The sequence below is a fragment of the Ursus americanus genome, chromosome 18, assembly GCF_024610735.1.
Source record: "Ursus americanus isolate L20-20 chromosome 18, mUrsAme1.1.p, whole genome shotgun sequence".
Taxonomy (NCBI): Eukaryota; Metazoa; Chordata; class Mammalia; order Carnivora; family Ursidae; genus Ursus; species Ursus americanus.
In genome coordinates this window covers 51411837-51429924 of record NC_142144.1, presented here as the reverse complement: position 1 = coordinate 51429924, position 18088 = coordinate 51411837, and the positions used below count along the sequence as shown (strand labels likewise).

The 18088-nt window shown below is 41.6% G+C and overlaps 1 protein-coding gene across 6 annotated transcripts in view; it reads right to left on the bottom strand.

The window, feature by feature from the left end:
• The window catches only part of FREM1 (FRAS1 related extracellular matrix 1), a 173774-nt gene that overhangs the window by 115846 nt on the left and 39840 nt on the right, over positions 1-18088 (bottom strand). For all 6 annotated transcript variants that reach the window (XM_045780814.2, XM_045780813.2, XM_087869630.1 and 3 more), the window contains one exon: positions 1409-1732. In XM_045780814.2, coding sequence (XP_045636770.2) covers positions 1409-1732 — 324 coding nt within the window. The remainder of the gene's footprint in view (positions 1-1408; positions 1733-18088) is intronic.

The window sequence follows — 18088 nt, the reverse complement described above, 5'->3', positions numbered from 1 at the left end:
CTGCTTTAAGATTACATTATACGATGCCAGAAAAGACACACAGGAAGCAGCCAGAGTAGCTGTGCTTTATTTATGAGTTCAAGGTAAAACTGGGCGTCTAATGAGAAATTACTTTCTAATGTGGAAGGAATGGGAGGCGAAGAGGAAGCTGCCACTTCCTATTATGAAGTGAAGAAAAGCAAAGCAAAGGGCAAAAGCATGGCATTGACAGTCTGAAGCCTTTTGTCTGCCCTGGAGGCTAAATGCTGAAAATGCCTAAATTAGATGGAGGACAATTTGGAACCCCAGGCACACTCATTTTCTTTAATAAACCTGAAGTCAAGTCTGTATCCATCTGCTCATTTAAACGTTCCATCCTGTTTGAATCAACTTCCTGGTAGGTCTGTAAGTCTGTGAAGGGTTATTATGTGCAAGACTGTCACCAGCTGTTCTCAACTCCCATCCAAAACAAAGTAAGAGAAAAGAGGCTAGAATAGCAGCAGAAGGTAGTCAGATTAGACAGGAAGGGGACTTTTCTGACAGGAAAGTGTTTGATAGAGAAATTAGTCATCCAATCAGTTACGGAATCGCCTATTATTCAGTGTTATTCATTAAAATTAAGGATCACAGTAAGACACCTCCAAACAAGGAATAATGGAATTTATTAATGAGGGGTGCCCTGGTCGCACAGTGGGTTGAGCATCCGACTCTTGATTTCAGCTCAAGTGGTAATTTCAGGGTCACGGGATCGAGCCCCACATGGGGCTCCACACTCAGCACGAGTTGTACTCGAGATTCCCTTTTCCTCCGCCCGCCCCTCCCGCTTGTGTGCTTTCTCTCTTTTTCTCCCTCTCAAATGAATAAATCTTTAAAATAGAAAGAATTTGTTAATGAAAGGATCATAGACAAAGTCATCTCTAACTTCCATGGTCTATGTAACACAGAAAGACCGTCAAGGACACTGGAGTTCTCAAACCAGTGAGCTCTGGGCCAAATGTGGCCCCCAAAATATTTTGTAGCTGGCACAATATGTTTTAGAACTTTTAATATGTATTCTGTATTTAAAAATTGAAACATTTTTACAAAAAAACTTCCAGATCTCCAGGTGCTCTGAAGAACGAGATCTAGGACTACCCTGGGTGTGTATTCACACAGGGCAGCAATCACCGGAGCTCGGGAACAGCGGCCTCCGAAATGGCCAGCTCTTTTCTTCCGCTCCCCACAGTCTCCCCCCAGGCAGGTTTGCTCATTGGCATCGCCTGCCTGGCTCCTATAGGTATTTGAATCCGCATCCAGATTTACAATGACTGATTCTCTTCTGAGGCGCTGAGGGTACAAAGTGATCTAAAGGTGAGGGGAAGTGGCCTGCCTCTTCAGGAACCCTGAGGACACCAAACAGGCTAGACGCTTTGTCTCCCTTTCTTCTCACCTCGTAATGTCTCCGCACAGGATGGCTGCTGTTCGGTGGCTGATAGGCTATCTGCATGTCACTTAGATCTTTCCAGGTGAACGAGGAGACCGGTCTGGTGTGATCCCACAGATGAGTCACGTAGCCCTGGAGCGGGGCTTTGGTAATGTTGAACACCAGCAAGGGCTTTGGGGTCTCATCCTCTTCACAGTCCAGAACGGATGTAGTCAAGGAGGTCAGGATGAACTGATCCACTTCCAGAATAAACATGGCCATGAACGCAGCCCTTGGAATCTGATTAGGAAAGCCAGCTCTGATATAGACGGGCAACCACGCGCTCTCTGACTTTTGAAGGGGAAAGAAAATATGAAGGGGAAACAAAATGAATGAAATTATCACATACATGGTTAATCGTGTGTAGACGGTATGTCTGGCAGTGACTTGAAAGGTGGCTGCACATGAGAATCACTGGAGAGTTTTAAACACATACTGATGCCCAAGCTCCATCTCCGCAGGTTCTAATTTAATTGTTCCAAAAAAGAGACCAGAAAACGGGTATTGTTAAAGCCCTCTGGTGACTCTACTATGTAGCCAGAATTGAAAGGGGACATTCGTTTTGGCATCAGAAGGAACTGTCCTTCGATTCTATTTCCAGCACTTACGATTTGTGTGGTTTTAAACAAGCTAACTCCTAAACCTTTCCCCCCCCCATTTGTAAAACGCAAATACTGGACCCCCAAGTATTAAGTGAGGATTAAATGACATAGCCAGACGAGAGCACTTAGCAGTGTCTGGCACACACCGCCAACCTCCTCTGGCCACCCTGCACTTCCGGCTATGTGGTTTTAAGGAGGGCAAGGGCAGGACGAAGGAAAATGCCTTCAGTACTCATGCAACTGAAGGATGGTGGCTCAGCTGTCTAGTTAGTTAAGACCCTGAGTCCCCAGGTGACAAGTAGATAATTAAAACTGAAAGTTACCAATCAGGCTAGAAATGCACCCTCAAATGAGAGAGCTTGAGCAAGAGGCCCCAACAATGGGGATCTCCAGAGAAACTAGGAAATTGCGTCTTGGGATCTGAGGTATCAACAGGGACTATGAGAAGAATCCACAAAGCAGGAGATGCTGGTTATCGCGGCATTTGGTGTTTCGCATTGTTAAGAACGACTCCTAATGATAAGAGTCACATTCAATATGCCCAACACTGGATATTGGACTAGAAGTCATAATCTGTATGTAATGAAATGTTCAAAACAGAATTCTTTTTGGCTCAGTCTCAACTGAAGTTCCAATGAAAGAGATATCAGATTTCAAAGTGAATGTGACACCGATACTATAGGCAGTATTTACAAAGCAGATGGTCTGGAATTGGTCTAGAACCCTCTCATCCACTACAAGAATAGAAAAGCGTTGAGAGGGGTAAGAGAAAGATTTATCTGTAGAGAAGAGTGCTTTGCTGTGCTGAGTCACTCCCTCAATCCCCAACCCCACACAACACCATGAAGAGGAAAGGTGGGCAATGCTACATTTGTGTTAGGTCTCAGGAGAGAAGTTTCCCTGAGGCCAGCCTTAAATGTCTCTTTTACAAGTGAAATACAGAGGACTGATGCTGGGCTTATACGGGAGGAAGCTAAGGGGCCAGATGCAGAAGAATACTGGTGCCTCTTCTCAGATCTGCCTAGCCCTTGTTTGTGGCAGGAAAAAACATATGGGGGCTCCCACATATGGGCTGAGTGGGACAGAGGGTTAGTCTGGGGTCATCCTGGACCCTAACCTTTTGCATGCATCTGTGAGAAGCCAAAGAATGGCAGAAGCAGGCAGCAGGGGTGGAAATAATCCTAGGAGCTGTGGAAGGAATTGCAAGGGAATACTCGGCTAGAAATGACTCCTCTGGAGATTCACATGAAGACCTCCAGGTTGGGAGATCCCCAGAGATACTACAAAATTGCCCTGGAGACAAAGAATAAGCTGGAAACACTTGCCAGAGTTACAGAGCATGAAGTTATATTCCATCAGTGTCTGATCAAATAAGGCCTCTCTTCCCAATGCTCCCCACAAATCAAGCCCCTTAAGACCAGAAGTTCCAAAACTAGCCAGCAAAACTCAAGAGAGAAGTGCAACAGAGAAAGAGAAGACAATCGACCCCTCTCCCTTCCCGCTGCATGCTTAATGAAGACAAATTAATGATATGCTGAGATATCTCAGGATTTAGAGAATCTATTCTTCACATGTCATTTAAAAAAAATTATTTAAAGGGGAGCCTTAGTGGCTCAGTCGGTTAGGCATCTGACTCTTGATCCCAGCTCAGGTCTTGATCTCAGTTCAAATCTTGATTTCAGGGTTGTGAGTTCAAGCCCTGCATTGAGCTCCATACTGGACATGGAGCCTACTTTAAAAAAATTTATTTAAAACCTCATAATGTTGAAAATTAGGAATGGGAAAATCATGGTATAAAAGAACTGGCGCTGAACAGTCAGAACATTTAAGCCCAGGGTTAAGCCTAAATAATATGTTATTTTAAACATGTTAACAAAATGGATGTAAATGTCAAAAGAGCTTACATGAAATAAAAGTAGATGATTTAAGAAGTAAGAGGTGTAACAACTGGATGCTAGAACTAAAACTGCAGATTGTATAAATACAGCCTGGGAGATGGGCGATCATCAGGAGAAAGGATAAATAGGATCAATCCTCATCATATATAGGAAAGACCTAAAGGACCTCATTCCATTTTTTGTCTTAAATATTAAAAATATAAGTAAAACAATGCTTTAAAGTTTGGAATTAAATCCCAGTAAAACATAAAATGGGATAAAGGACTTTCAAATAAATGAAGAAAAAGACACAGAAAATATCTCTATTGCAAGACAAATTTTTTAATTAGCCAGAAAGCATAAAGCAAAATGATAGAAATACATATCCTATAAAACTATAGCTTGTATTCCCATGTTCAAGACAAATATTCTGAAATTAAATATCTAATTACATGTGCCTTATAAGGGAGACATTAAAATAAAATTACATACAAATAAAAAGTAAAAGCATGATCAAAAGTTATCATGTAAGGAAAAAAGCAGAAGTGACCACACTATCTTCAAAGAAAGATAAATCAAGGCAAACAGCATTAAAAAAGGACAGTGAGCATAGTCCAAGATGGTAGAGGAGTGGGAGACCTTAGTTTCGTCTAGTCCCAGGAATTCAGCAAGATAGCTATCAAATCATTCTGAACAGCTGCAAACTCAAACGCAGATCTAAGAAAATAGCTGCAACTCTACCAATAGAACAGCAACCTCTGTCTGCAAGATAGGACAAGCGGAGAAGTGAATCTGGGAGATATAAGAGAAGATAGACCGAGGGGGGAGGGAGTCTCCATCAGCTGGCACCGGAAAGTGACAGAGCAGCAGAGGCAAAATCAGAACTTTTAGACGTCTGCTCCAGTGAGGAACTTTCCTGCCTGAAAAGCGCTCAGGTGGCAAAACAGGGCGCAATCTTAGGTGGGACAGTGTGGTCTCAGGGTCCCCGGGGTCACAGGAAGATCACAGGTGCCTGAGTGCGGCAGAGTTCCCAGGCATCAGAGCGGGGAAGCCAACTGCAACGAGCAAGCCAGGAGAGGGCTCTCAGCTCCATGTTGCCATAAACCAGAAGCGGCGGTCCGTGACTGCTCTTCGAGGAGGGGTCCAACAAGCAGTAGAATCTGAGACCCTCCCCTTCCTCCCCTGGGAGGAGCAGCTTGGGAGCACGCCACAGGACTCTGCAGGGTTTGGAGAATCGAAACAGGTCTACGAGCCTGAGACAGAAAAACTCAGGCACAGGCTAAGTGAGCATGGAATGCAGACAGAGACTAGGGAGACAGGAGTGATGGACTGCTTTTCCCTGAAGGCGCACTGAGGAGTGGGGCCCTGAGCTTTTGGCTCCAGGGCCAGAGATTGGGAGGTCGCCATTTTCATTCTCATCCTTAAACTGTGCAGAAAGCCTTCGGGGAACAAAAGCCACAGAGAGCAATCTGGAGCCGCTAACTTAGCCTGGTCCCTGCCAAGGGTGATGCAATTCTGCCCAGGGCCAAATACACTTGAGAATCAGAGCAACAGTCCCCTCTGCCAGAAGATCAGCAAGAACATCCAGCTAAGACCAAGTTTACAGATCACTGAGAACTGTACAACTCCAGCACTAGGGGAAAACAGTATATAGGATTCATGGTTTTTTCCCCATGATTCTTTAGTTTTTCAATTTTAATTTTTTTCTCTTTCCTTTTTCAACCAATTTCTTATTTTATCAACCTTTTAAAACCTTTTTTCATTTTTACAGTTACATTCTATACTTTCATTGTATTTAATTTTATTATTTTTTAAAGATTTTATTTATTTATGTGACAGAGAGACAGCCAGCGAGAGAGGGAACACAGAAGGGGGAGTGGGAGAGGAAGAAGCAGGCTCCCACGGAGGAGCCCGATGTGGGACTCAATCCCGGAACGCCGGGATCACGCCCTGAGCGGAAGGCAGACGCTTAACGACTGCGCTACTGAGGCGCCCCTGTTGTATTTAATTTTATTTTTGTAAATATTTAAGTTTTTCTTTCTTTACAATTGTGGGATACAGTTTCTCTAATAAACACACCAAAATACAACCAAAATCTAGTGTATGGAGAAAGCACAGAGGACACTAGAGAATCTCCTTCTGGAGAAATAAAAAAACAAAATCGAATCCAGTTGAAATCAAAAAGGCTATTAATGAGATGTAATTAAAAATGGAGGTTCTAACTGCTAGGATAAAGAGGCAGAAAAGTGAATTAGAAGACAAAATGATGCAGAATAAAGAAGCTGAGAAAAAGAGAGGTAAACAACTACTAGATCATGAGGGGAAAATTCGAGAGATAAGTGATACCATAAAGCAAAACAATATTAGAATAATTGGGATCCCAGAAGAAGAGGAAAGACAAAGAGAGGAGCAGAAGGTATATTGGAGCAAATTATAGCAGAGAAGTTGCCTAATCTGGGGGAGGAAACACGCATTCAAGTCCAGGAGGCACAGAGAGCCCCCGTCGGAATTAATAAAAAAAAGGTCAACACCCAACATATAATAGTGAAACTTGCAAATCTCAGAAATGAAGAGAAAATCCTGAAAGCTGCTCAGGACAAGAGGTCCATAACCTACAAGGGTAGAAACATTAGATTGGCAGCAGACCTATCCACAGAGACCTGGCAGGCCAGAAGGGACAGGCATCATATATTCAGGGTGCTAAATGAGAAAAATATGCAGCCAAGAATACTTTATTGAGCTAGTTCTCACTCAAAATAGAGGGACAGATAAAAAGCTTCCAGGACAAACAGAAACTAAAAGAATCTGTGATCACTAAACCAGCCCCGAAAGAAATATTAAAAGGGATCCTTTAAGCAAAGAGAGAGCCCAAAAGTAACATAGACCAGAAAGGAACAGAGACAATACACAGAAACAGTGACTTTACAGGTAATACAATGGCACTAAATTCATATCTTTCAACAGTTACTCTGAATGTAAATGGGCTAAATGCCCCAATCAAAAGACACAGGGTATCAGATTGGATAAAAAAGCAAGACCCATCGATATGCTGTTTGTAAGAGACTCGTTTTAGACCCAAAGACACCTCCAGATTTAAACTGAGGGGGTGGAAAACTATTTATCATGTCGATGGACATCAAAAGAAAGCTGGGGTGGCAATACTTATATCAGACAAAATAGATTTTAAACCAAAGACTGTAATAAGAGATGAGGAAGGACACTATATCATAATTAAAGGATCCATCCAACAAAAAGAGCTAAAAATTGTAAATATTTATGCCCCCAACTTGGGAGCACCCAAATACATAAATCAATTAATAACAAACATAAAGAAATTCATTGATGATAATACAGTAATAGTAGGGGACCTTAATACCCCACTCACTGCAATGGACAGATCATCTAAGCAGAAGATCAACAAGGAAATAAGGGCTTTGAATGACACATTGGACCAGATGAACTTCACAGATATATTCAGAGCATTCCATCCTAAAGCAACAGAATACGCATTCTTCTCGAGTGTACATGGAACATTCTCCAGAAAAGATCACATACTGGGTCACAAATCAGGTCTCAACCAGTACCAAAAGACTGGGATAACTCCCTGCATATTTTCAGACAACAATGCTTTTAAATGGGAACTCAATCACAAGAGGAAATTTGGAAGGAACTAAATACATGGAGGCTAAAGAGAATTCTACTAAAGAATGAATGGGTCAACCAGAAAATAAAAGAATTTTTAAAATTCAGGGAAACAAATGAAAATGAAAACACAACTGTTCAAAACCTTTGGGATGCAGCAAAGGTGGTTCTAAGACAGAAGTATATAGCAGTACAAGCCTTTCTCAAGAAACAAAAAAGGTCTCAAATACACAACCTAACCTTACACCTAAAGGAGCTGGAGAAAGAACAGCAAGTATAGTGTTACCCCAGAAGGAGAAGAGAATTAATAAAGATTAGAGCAGAAATCAATGAAATAGAAATCAAAAGAACAGAACACATCAACGAAACTAGGAGCTAGTTCTTTGAAAGAATTAATAAGTTTGATATCCCTGGCCAGACTTATCAAAAAGAAAAAAGAAAGAACCCAAATAAATAAAATCATGAATGAAAGAGGAGAGATCACAAACAACACTGAAGAAATACAAACAATTATAAAAACATATTATGAGCAACTATGTGCCAACAAATTAGGAAATCTGGAGGAAATGGATGCATTCCTAAGGATGTATAAACTACCAAAACTAAAACAGGAAGAAAGAGAAAACCTGAACAGACCCCTAACCAGCAAGAAAATTGAAGCAGTAATCAAAAATCTCCCAACAAACAAGAGTGCAGGGAGAGGTGACTTCCTAGCGGTATCCTACCAAACATTTAAAGAAAAGCTAATACATGTTCTTCTGAAGCTGTTTCAAAATAGAAATGAAAGGAAAACTTCCAAACTCTTTCTGTGAGGCCAGCATCACCTTGATCCCAAAACCAAAGACCCCACCAAAAAGGAGAATTACAGACCAATATCTGTGATGAACATGGATGCAAAAATTCTCATCAAGATACTAGCCAATAGGATCCAACAGTGCATTAAAAGGATTACTCATCACAACCAAGTGGGATTTATTCCGGGGCTGCAAGGGTGGTTCAACAACCACAAATCAATCAATGTGATATACTACATTAATAAAAGAAAGGATAAGAACCATATGATCCTCTCAATAGATGCAGAAATAGCATTTGACAAAGTATGGCACCCTTCCCAATAAAAACTCTTCACAGTGTAGGGATAGAGGGAACATAACTCAATATCATAAAGGCCATTTGTAAAAAACCCACAGCAAATATCATTCTCAATGGGGAAAAAACTGAGAGCTTTTCAGCAGGAATATCTACTATCACCACTGTTGTTCTAGTACTAGAAGTCCTAGCATCACCAATCAGACAAGAAGAAATGAAAGGGATCTGAATGGGCAAAGAAGAAGTCAAACTCTCACTCTTCACAGATAACACTATGTGGAAAATCCAAACGAGTCCACCCCAAAATTGCTAGAACTCATACAGGAATTCAGCAAAGTGGCAGGATATAAAATCAATGCACAGAAATCAGTTGCATTTCTATACATTAACAATGAGACAGAAGAAAGAGAAATTAAGGAGTCAATCCCATTTACAACTGCACCCAAAACCATAAGATACCTAGGAATAAAACTAACCCAAAGAGTCAAAGGATCTATACTCAGAAAACCATAGAACACTCATGAAAGAAATTGAGGAAGACATAAAGAAATGAAAAAATGTTCCATGCTCATGGATTGGGAGAATAAATATTGTTAAAATGTATATGTTACCTAGAGCAATCTATACATTCCATGCAATCCCTATTAAAATACTGTCAACTTTTTTCACAGAGCCGGAACAAATAATCCTAAAATTTGTATGGAACCAGAAAAGACCCTGAATAAACAAAAGAATATTGAAAAAGAAAACCAAAGTTGGTGGCATCACAATTCCAGACTTCAAGCTCTATTACAAAGCTGTAACCATCAGGACAGTATGGTACTGGCACAAAAACAGACACACAGATCAACGGAACAGAATAGAGAACCCAGAAATGGACCCTCAACTCTATGGTCAACTAATCTTTGACAAAACGGGAAAGAATCTCCAATAGAAAAAGACAGTCTTTTCAACAAATGGTGTTGGGAAAATTGGACAGCCATGTGAAACTGGACCATTTCCTTACACCATACACAAAAATAGACTCAAAATGGATGAAAGACCTAAATGTGAGATAGGAATCCATCAAAATCCCAGAGGAGAACACAGGCAGCAAACTCTTTGACCGCAGCCATAGCACCTTCTTGCTCGACTTGTCTCCAAAGGCAAGGAAAACAAAGGCAAAAATGAACTATTGGGGAGACCAGCCTAAATAACCACGGAATCAGCCTGAGACGCAGGATGATGCATCTGGATCTCTACAAATGAACATCTCCAGCGCTGAGTATTGAGGTACGAAGAGGGGAGCTGTAAACCGGGCACGGATATCGGAAGATAAACGGAAGGGGGAGGGAGCCGCCGCGTTTGGGCGCTGGGAAGCGGCAGCCACCTGCACGGGGGAGCAGGCGGACTCACAGAGGGCACCCGCGAGAGAGCGGACTGAGACCGGTGAGCCATGAACGCACGCGCCACCAGGCATCTCCCGGAACCCCGGAATCCCGGTGTGCTCACGGGATCCAGACTGAGACCGGGAACTCCCGGAGCGCGCTCGGGGCGGCTGGCGGCTGGCGGGCCACCTGCACGGGGGAGCGGGCGGACTCGTGGTCGGCACCCGCGAAACAGCAGACTGAGACCCTGAACCGGGTGTGCGCGCCACCGGGCTTCTCACGGAACTCCGGAATCGAGGTGTGCTCACCGGGCATAGACTGAGACCGGGAGACCCGGGAGCACGCGGGGCGGCCGGTGGCTGGCGGCATTAGAAACACAAAGGACAGAGATGTGCTGTCCGGTGGCTGGCGGCATTAGAAACACAAAGGACAGAGACGCGCCGGCCCTGGAAGTGAGGGCAGGGACTCCGGGTGTGGGGCGCACATCCCGGGACGCCGCAGGGTTGAGCAGCACCAACAGTAATAGAGTTAAAGTGGCCAGAACATCAGTGGAGAACGGGCCGCAATCCCTCTGTTCTGCGACAATGCAGCCTCTGCTGCTCTGACCCTCAGAAGAGGCATAGCCGGCCGCCAGGGAAAGCCGCCAGAGAACAAAAGCCTGGAAATACCGGCTCAGAGAGTGCCCATCCCCATCCTCCCTCGCAGGGGACACGGAGACTCTACCCAAACAGGGTTGCCTGAGTATCGGCGCGGCAGGCCCCTCCCCCAGAACACAGAAGGCAGGCTGAAAAATCAAGAAGCCCACAACCCGGGCGCCTGGGTGGTGCCGTCATTGAGCGCCTGTCTCCGGCTTAGGGCGTGATCCCAGCGTTCCGGAAAGGAGTCCCTCATCGGGCTCCTCCGCTGGGAGCCTGCGTCTTCCTCTCTCACTCCCCTGCTTCTGTTCCGTTCTTGCTGACTGTCTGTCTCCCTCTCTCAGATAAGTAAATAAATAAAATCTTTAAAGAAGAAGCCCACATCTCTAAGATCCCTATAAAACAAGGGGCACGGCCTGGGACCCAGTCAATAATTTTGGGCTCTGGACAACCCCGCAACCTCCCCTCATTAAAATGACAAGAAGGAGAAGCCCCCCCCAGCAAAGAAAAGACAGTGAGTCAGTGGCCTCTGCCACAGAAGTAACGGATATGGATGTAACCAAATTATCAGAAATGGAATTCAGAGTAACAATGGTCAAGATAATGAGTAGACTTGAAAAAAGTATTCAGGAAAATATTACTGAGAATATAGAATCCCTAAGGGCAGAAATGAGAGCGAATTTGACAGAAATTAAAAATTCTATGAGCCAAATGCAGGCAAAACTAGAGGCTCTGACGGCCAGGGTCACCGAAGCGGAGGAAAGGGTTAGTGAATTGGAGGATGGGTTAATAGAGGAAAAAATAAAAATAGAAGATGGTCTTAAAAAAATCCACGCCCACGAATGTTGGCTACGGGAGATTACTGACTCAACGAAACGATCCAATGTTAGAATCATCGGCATCCCCGAGGGGGTGGAGAAAAACAGAGGTCTAGAAGAGATATTTGAACAAATTGTAGCTAAAAACTTCCCTAATCTAGCAAGGGAAACAAAAATTCGTGTCCAAGAGGCAGAGAGGACCCCTCCCAAGCTCAACCATGACAGACCTACACCACGTCACGTCATAGTGCAATTCGCAAATATGAGATCCAAGGATACAGTATTGAAAGCGGCCAGGGCAAAGAAATTTCTCACGTACCAAGGCAAAGGCATCAGAATTATGTCAGACCTGTCTACACAGACCTGGAATGAGAGAAAGGGTTGGGGGAGCATTTTTAAAGCTCTTTCAGAGAAAAACATGCAGCCAAGGATCCTTTATCCAGCAAGGCTGTCATTCAGAATTGATGGAGAAATAAAGACATTTCAGAATAGACAGTCACTAGCCAATTTCGTAACCACAAAACCAGCCCTACAGGAGGTATTACGGGGGGTTCTATAAAAGTAAAAAGGCCCCAAGAGTGATACAAAACAGAAAGTCACAGCCAATACAAACAAAGACTTTACTGACAACATGGCAGAATTAAAAGCATATCTCTCAGTACTCAGCCTTAACATTAATGGTTTAAATTCTTGCTTAAAACGCCACAGGGTTGCAGATTGGATAAAAAGAAATGACCCATCCATTTGCTGTCTACAAGAGACTCATTTCGAACCCAAAGATGCATTCAGACTGAGAGTAAGGGGATGGAGTACCATCTTTCACGCAAATGGACCTCAAAAGAAAGCTGGGGTAGCAATTCTCATATCAGATAAATTGGATTTTAAACTACAGACTATAGTTAGAGATGCAGAAGGGCACTATATTATTCTTAAAGGAAGTATTCAACAAGTGGATATGACAATTATAAATATATATGCCCCCAACAGGGGAGCAGCAAGATACACAAGCCAACTCTTAACCAGAATAAAGAGACATATAGATAAAAATACATTAATAGTAGGGGACCTCAACACTCCACTCTCAGAAATAGACAGAACACCCTGGCAAAAACTAAGCAAAGAATCAAAGGCTTTGAACGCCATACTCGATGAGTTGGACCTCTTAGATATATATAGAACACTACACCCCAGAACCAAAGAATACTCATTCTATTCTAATGCCCATGGAACATTTTCAAGAATAGACCATGTTCTGGGACACAAAACAGGTCTCAGCCGATACCAAAAGATTGAAATTATCCCCTGCATATTCTCAGACCACAACGCTCTGAAATTGGAACTCAACCACAAGGAAAAATTTGGAAGAAACTCAAACACTTGGAGACTAAGAACCATCCTGCTCAGGAATGACTCGATAAACCAGGAAATCAAAAATCAAATTAAACAATTTATGGAGACTGATGAGAATGAAAATACAACAGTCCAAAACCTATGGGATCCTGCAAAGGCAGTCCTAAGGGGGAAATACATAGCCATCCAAGCCTCACTCAAAAGAATAGAAAAATCTAAAATGCAGTTTTTATATTCTCACCTCAAGAAGCTGGAACAGCAACAGAGGGACAGGCCTAATCCACGCACAAGGAAGCAGTTGACCAAAATTAAAGCTGAAATCAATCAAGCAGAAACCAGAAGTACAGTAGAGCAGATCAACAGGACTAGAAGCTGGTTCTTGGAGAGAATCAATAAAATTGACAGACCACTGGCAACACTTATCCAAAAGAAAAGAGAAAAGACCCAGATTATTAAAATTATGAATGAAAAAGGAGAGGTCACGACGAACACCATTGAAATTGGAAGGATTATTAGAAATTTTTATCAACAGCTATATGCCAATAAGCTAAGCAATCTGGAAGAGATGGAATCCTTCCTGGAAACCTATAAACTACCAAGATTGAAACAGGAAGAAATTGATTTCTTAAACAGGCCAATTAATTATGAAGAAATTGAGTCAGTGATAAACAACCTTCCAAAGAACAAAACTCCAGGCCCGGACGGTTTTCCTGGGGAATTCTACCAAACATTCAAAGAAGAAATAATACCTATTCTCCTAAAGCTATTTCAAAAAATAGAAACAGAAGGAAAGCTACCAAACTCATTCTATGAGGCCAATATTACCTTGATCCCCAAACCAGGCAAAGACCCCCTCAAAAAGGAGAATTACAGACCGATTTCCCTAATGAATATGGACGCCAAAATCCTCAACAAGATACTTGCTAATAGAATCCAACAGTTCATTAAAAGGATTATCCACCACGATCAAGTGGGATTCATACCTGGGATGCAAGCGTGGTTCAATATTCGCAAATCAATCAGCGTGATACATCATATCAACAAGAAAAGACTCAAGAACCATATGATCCTCTCAATCGATGCCAAAAAAGCATTTGACAAAATACAGCATCCTTTCCTGATTAAAACCCTTCAGAGTGTAGGAATAGAAGGTACATTTCTCAATCTCATAAAAGCCATCTATGAAAAGCCTACTGCAAATATTATTCTCAATGGGGAAAAGCTGGAAGCCTTTCCCTTAAGATCAGGAACACGACAAGGATGCCCATTCTCGCCACTATTATTCAACATAGTACTAGAAGTCCTTGCAACAGCAATCAGACAACAAAAAGGGATCAAAGGTATTCAAATTGGCAAAGAAGAAGTCAAAATGTCTCTCTTCGCAGACGACATGATACTCTATATGGAAAACCCAAAAGAAGCCACTCCCAAACTATTAGAAGTTATAGAGCAATTCAGTAATGTGGCGGGATACAAAATCAATGCTCAGAAATCAGTTGCATTTCTGTACACGAATAACGAGAACGAAGAAAGAGAAATCAGGGAATCCATCCCATTTAAAATAGCACCAAAAACCATACGTTACCTTGGAATTAACTTAACCAGAGACATAAAGGACCTTTATTCTAGAAACTATAAATCACTCTTAAAAGACATTGAGGAAGACATAAAAAGATGGAAAGATATTCCACGCTCATGGATCGGAAGAATTAACATAGTTAAAATGTCCATGCTACCCAGAGCAATCTACACTTTCAATGCTATCCCGATCAAAATACCGAGAACGTTTTTCAAAGAACTGGAACAAATAGTCCTTAAATTTGTATGGAACCAGAAAAGACCCTGAATCTCCAAGGAACTGTTGAAAAGGAAAAACAAAGCTGGGGGCATCACAATGCCGGATTTCGAGCTGTACTACAAAGCTGTGATCACAAAGACAGCATGGTACTGGCACAAAAAGAGACACATAGACCAATGGAACAGAATAGAGAGCCCAGAAATGGACCCTCAGCTCTTTGGGCAACTAATATTTGATAAAGCAGGAAAAAACATCTGGTGGGAAAAAGACAGTCTCTTCAATAAATGGTGCTGGGAAAATTGGACAGCTACATGCAAAAGAATGAAACTTGACCACTATCTCACACCATACACAAAAATAAACTCCAAATGGATGAAAGACCTCGATGTGAGACAGGAATCCATCAAAATTCTAGAGGAGAACATAGGCAGCAACCTCTACGACATTGGCCAAAGCAAACTTTTTCATGATACATCCCCAAAGGCAAGAGAAACAAAAGACAAAATGAATTTATGGGACTTCATCAAGATTAAAAGTTTCTTCACAGCCAAGGAAACAGTCAGAAAAACTAAGAGGCAGCCCACGGAATGGGAGAAGATATTTGCAAATGACACTACAGATAAAGGACTGGTATCCAAGATCTACAAAGAACTTCTCGAATTCAATACACGAGAAACAAATAAACAAATCAAAAAATGTGCAGAAGATATGAACAGACAGTTTTCCAATGAAGACATACAAATGGCTAACAGACACATGAAAAAATGTTCAAAATCATTAGCCATCAAGGAAATTCAAATCAAAACCACACTGAGATACCACCTTACGCCAGTTAGAATGGCAAAAATAGACAAGGCAAGAAACAACAATTGTTGGAGAGGATGTGGAGAAAGGGGATCCCTCCTACATTGTTGGTGGGAATGCAAGTTGGTACAGCCACTCTGGAAAACCGTGTGGAGGTCCCTTAAAAAGTTAAAAATTGAGCTACCCTATGATCCAGCCATTGCACTACTGGGTGTTTACCCCAAAGATACAGACGTAGTGAAGAGAAGGGCCATATGCACCCCAATGTTCATAGCAGCAATGTCCACAATAGCTAAATCGTGGAAGGAGCCGAGATGCCCTGCAACAGATGACTGGATTAAGAAGTTGTGGTCCATATATACAATGGAATATTACTCAGCAATCAGAAAGAGCGAGTTCTCAACATTTGCTACAACATGGACGGCACTGGAGGAGATAATGCTTAGTGAAATAAGTCAAGCAGAGAAAGACAACTATCATATGATTTCTCTCATCTATGGAACATAAGAACTAGAATGATCAGTAGGGGAAGAAAGGGATAAAGAAAGGGGGGGTAATCAGAAGGGGGAATGAAACATGAGAGACTATGGACTATGAGAAACAAACTGAGGGCTACAGAGGGGAGGGGGGTGGGGGAATGGGATAGACCGGTGATGGGTAGTAAGGAGGGCACATATTACATGGTGCACTGGGTGTTATACACAACTAATGAATCATCGAGCCTTACATCGAAAACCGGGGATGTACTGTATGGTGACTAACATAATATAATAAAAAATCATTATTAAAAAAAAATTAACTATTGGGGGGAAAATGAACTATTGGGACTTCATCAAGATAAAAAGCTTTTGCACAGCAAAGGAAACAGTCAATAAAACCAGAAGACAACCAAGATAATGGGAGATGATATTTGCAAATGATATATCAGATAAAGGGCTAGTATCCAAAATCTATAAAGAACTTATCAAACTCAATACCCAAAGAACAAATAATTCAATCAAGAACTGGGCAGAAGACATGAACAGACATTTCTCCAAAGAAGACATCCTAATGGCCAACAGACACATGAAAAAGTACTCAACATCACTCGGCATCAGGGAAATACAAATCAAAACCACAATGAGATACCACCTCACATCAGTCAGGCTAAAATTAACAATTCAAGAAATGACAGATGTTGGTGAGGATGCAGAGAAAGGGAACTCTCCCACACTGTTGGTAGGAATGCAAGCTGGTGCAGCCACTCTAGAAAACAGGGTGGAGGTTCCTCAAAAAAGTTGAAAATAGAGCTACCCTGTGACCCAGCAATTGCACTACTGGGTATTTACCCCAAAGATACAGATGTAGTGAAAAGAAGGGGCACCTGCACCCCAATGTTCATAGCAGCAATGTCCACAGTAGCCCATCTGTGGAAGGAGCCAAGATATCCTTCAACAGATGACTGGATAAAGAAGATGTGGTTCATATATACAATGGAATATTACTCAGCCATCAGAAAGGATGAATACCTACCATTTACATCAGTGTGGATGGAACTAGAAGGTATTATGCTAAGTGAAATAAGTCGATCAGAGAAAGACAATTATCATATGATCCCACTCATATGTGGAATTTAAGAAACAAAACAGGATCATAGGGGAAGAGAGGAAAAAATAAAACAAGATGAAATCAGAAAAGGAGACAAATCATAAGAGACTGTTAATCATAGAAAACAAACTGAGGGTTGCTGGAGGGGAGGGGCGTGGGGTAACTGGGTGATGGACATTAAGGAGGGCACTTGTTGGAATGAGCACTGGGTGTTATATAAGACTGATGAATCGCTGACCTCTACCTCTGAAACTAATAATACATTATATGTTAATTAATTGAATTTAAATTTTAAAATTCAAAAAAAAAGGATAGTGTGGGCAGTTGATACTGATAAAAATATACAAGACAAGGATTCTTACAAGCATCATTATATTTAATATTATTCTGGCCAAACCAGTGGGGAGCAGAGCAAAAATAAGAGGAATAATTACTGAAAAAGAAAGAACAAAATTATCATCATTAGTGAAAGATATAATTATGGTCTTCAAAAGCCCAAAGAACTGAAAAATTCTTAGAATAATTGAATTCAAGAAAGAAGCCAGATAAAAGAAAATTATACCAAAAAATAGCTTTCCTATTTATCATCGGTAAGCAATGAGAAGATACAATGGAGGGGAAAGTGTCTATTCACAGTAATTTCCCCAAAGCAAACTGCCTAGGACTGGACTTAATAAGTGTGCTCAACTTACATGAAGAAAATTGCAAATTTTACAGAAACACATCAAAGAACATTTGCCTAGATGAAATGAGGTCCCTCATTTCCGGATGAGAAGGCTCAATATGGTAAGTGTTCTAATATTCCAATTATCTCCAAAATACTCGATAGTTTTAATCCAATCCTGATAAAAGCCTTTCCTCTAATGAACATAAATGATTTAATTCTTTATTGAGAACTAAGATTAGGTGAGAATGGATAAGAAAATTTTGAAGATAAGTGATAAGAAAGAACTTGCCGGTAAAATACTGAAGTGTATTATTGACCTTTTATATTTAGAATAACTGATGCTGGCACAGGAATAAGGAGGTATATCTAAGAAACAAAAGAGCTAGCTTTGAAATAGTATGCATAACATCT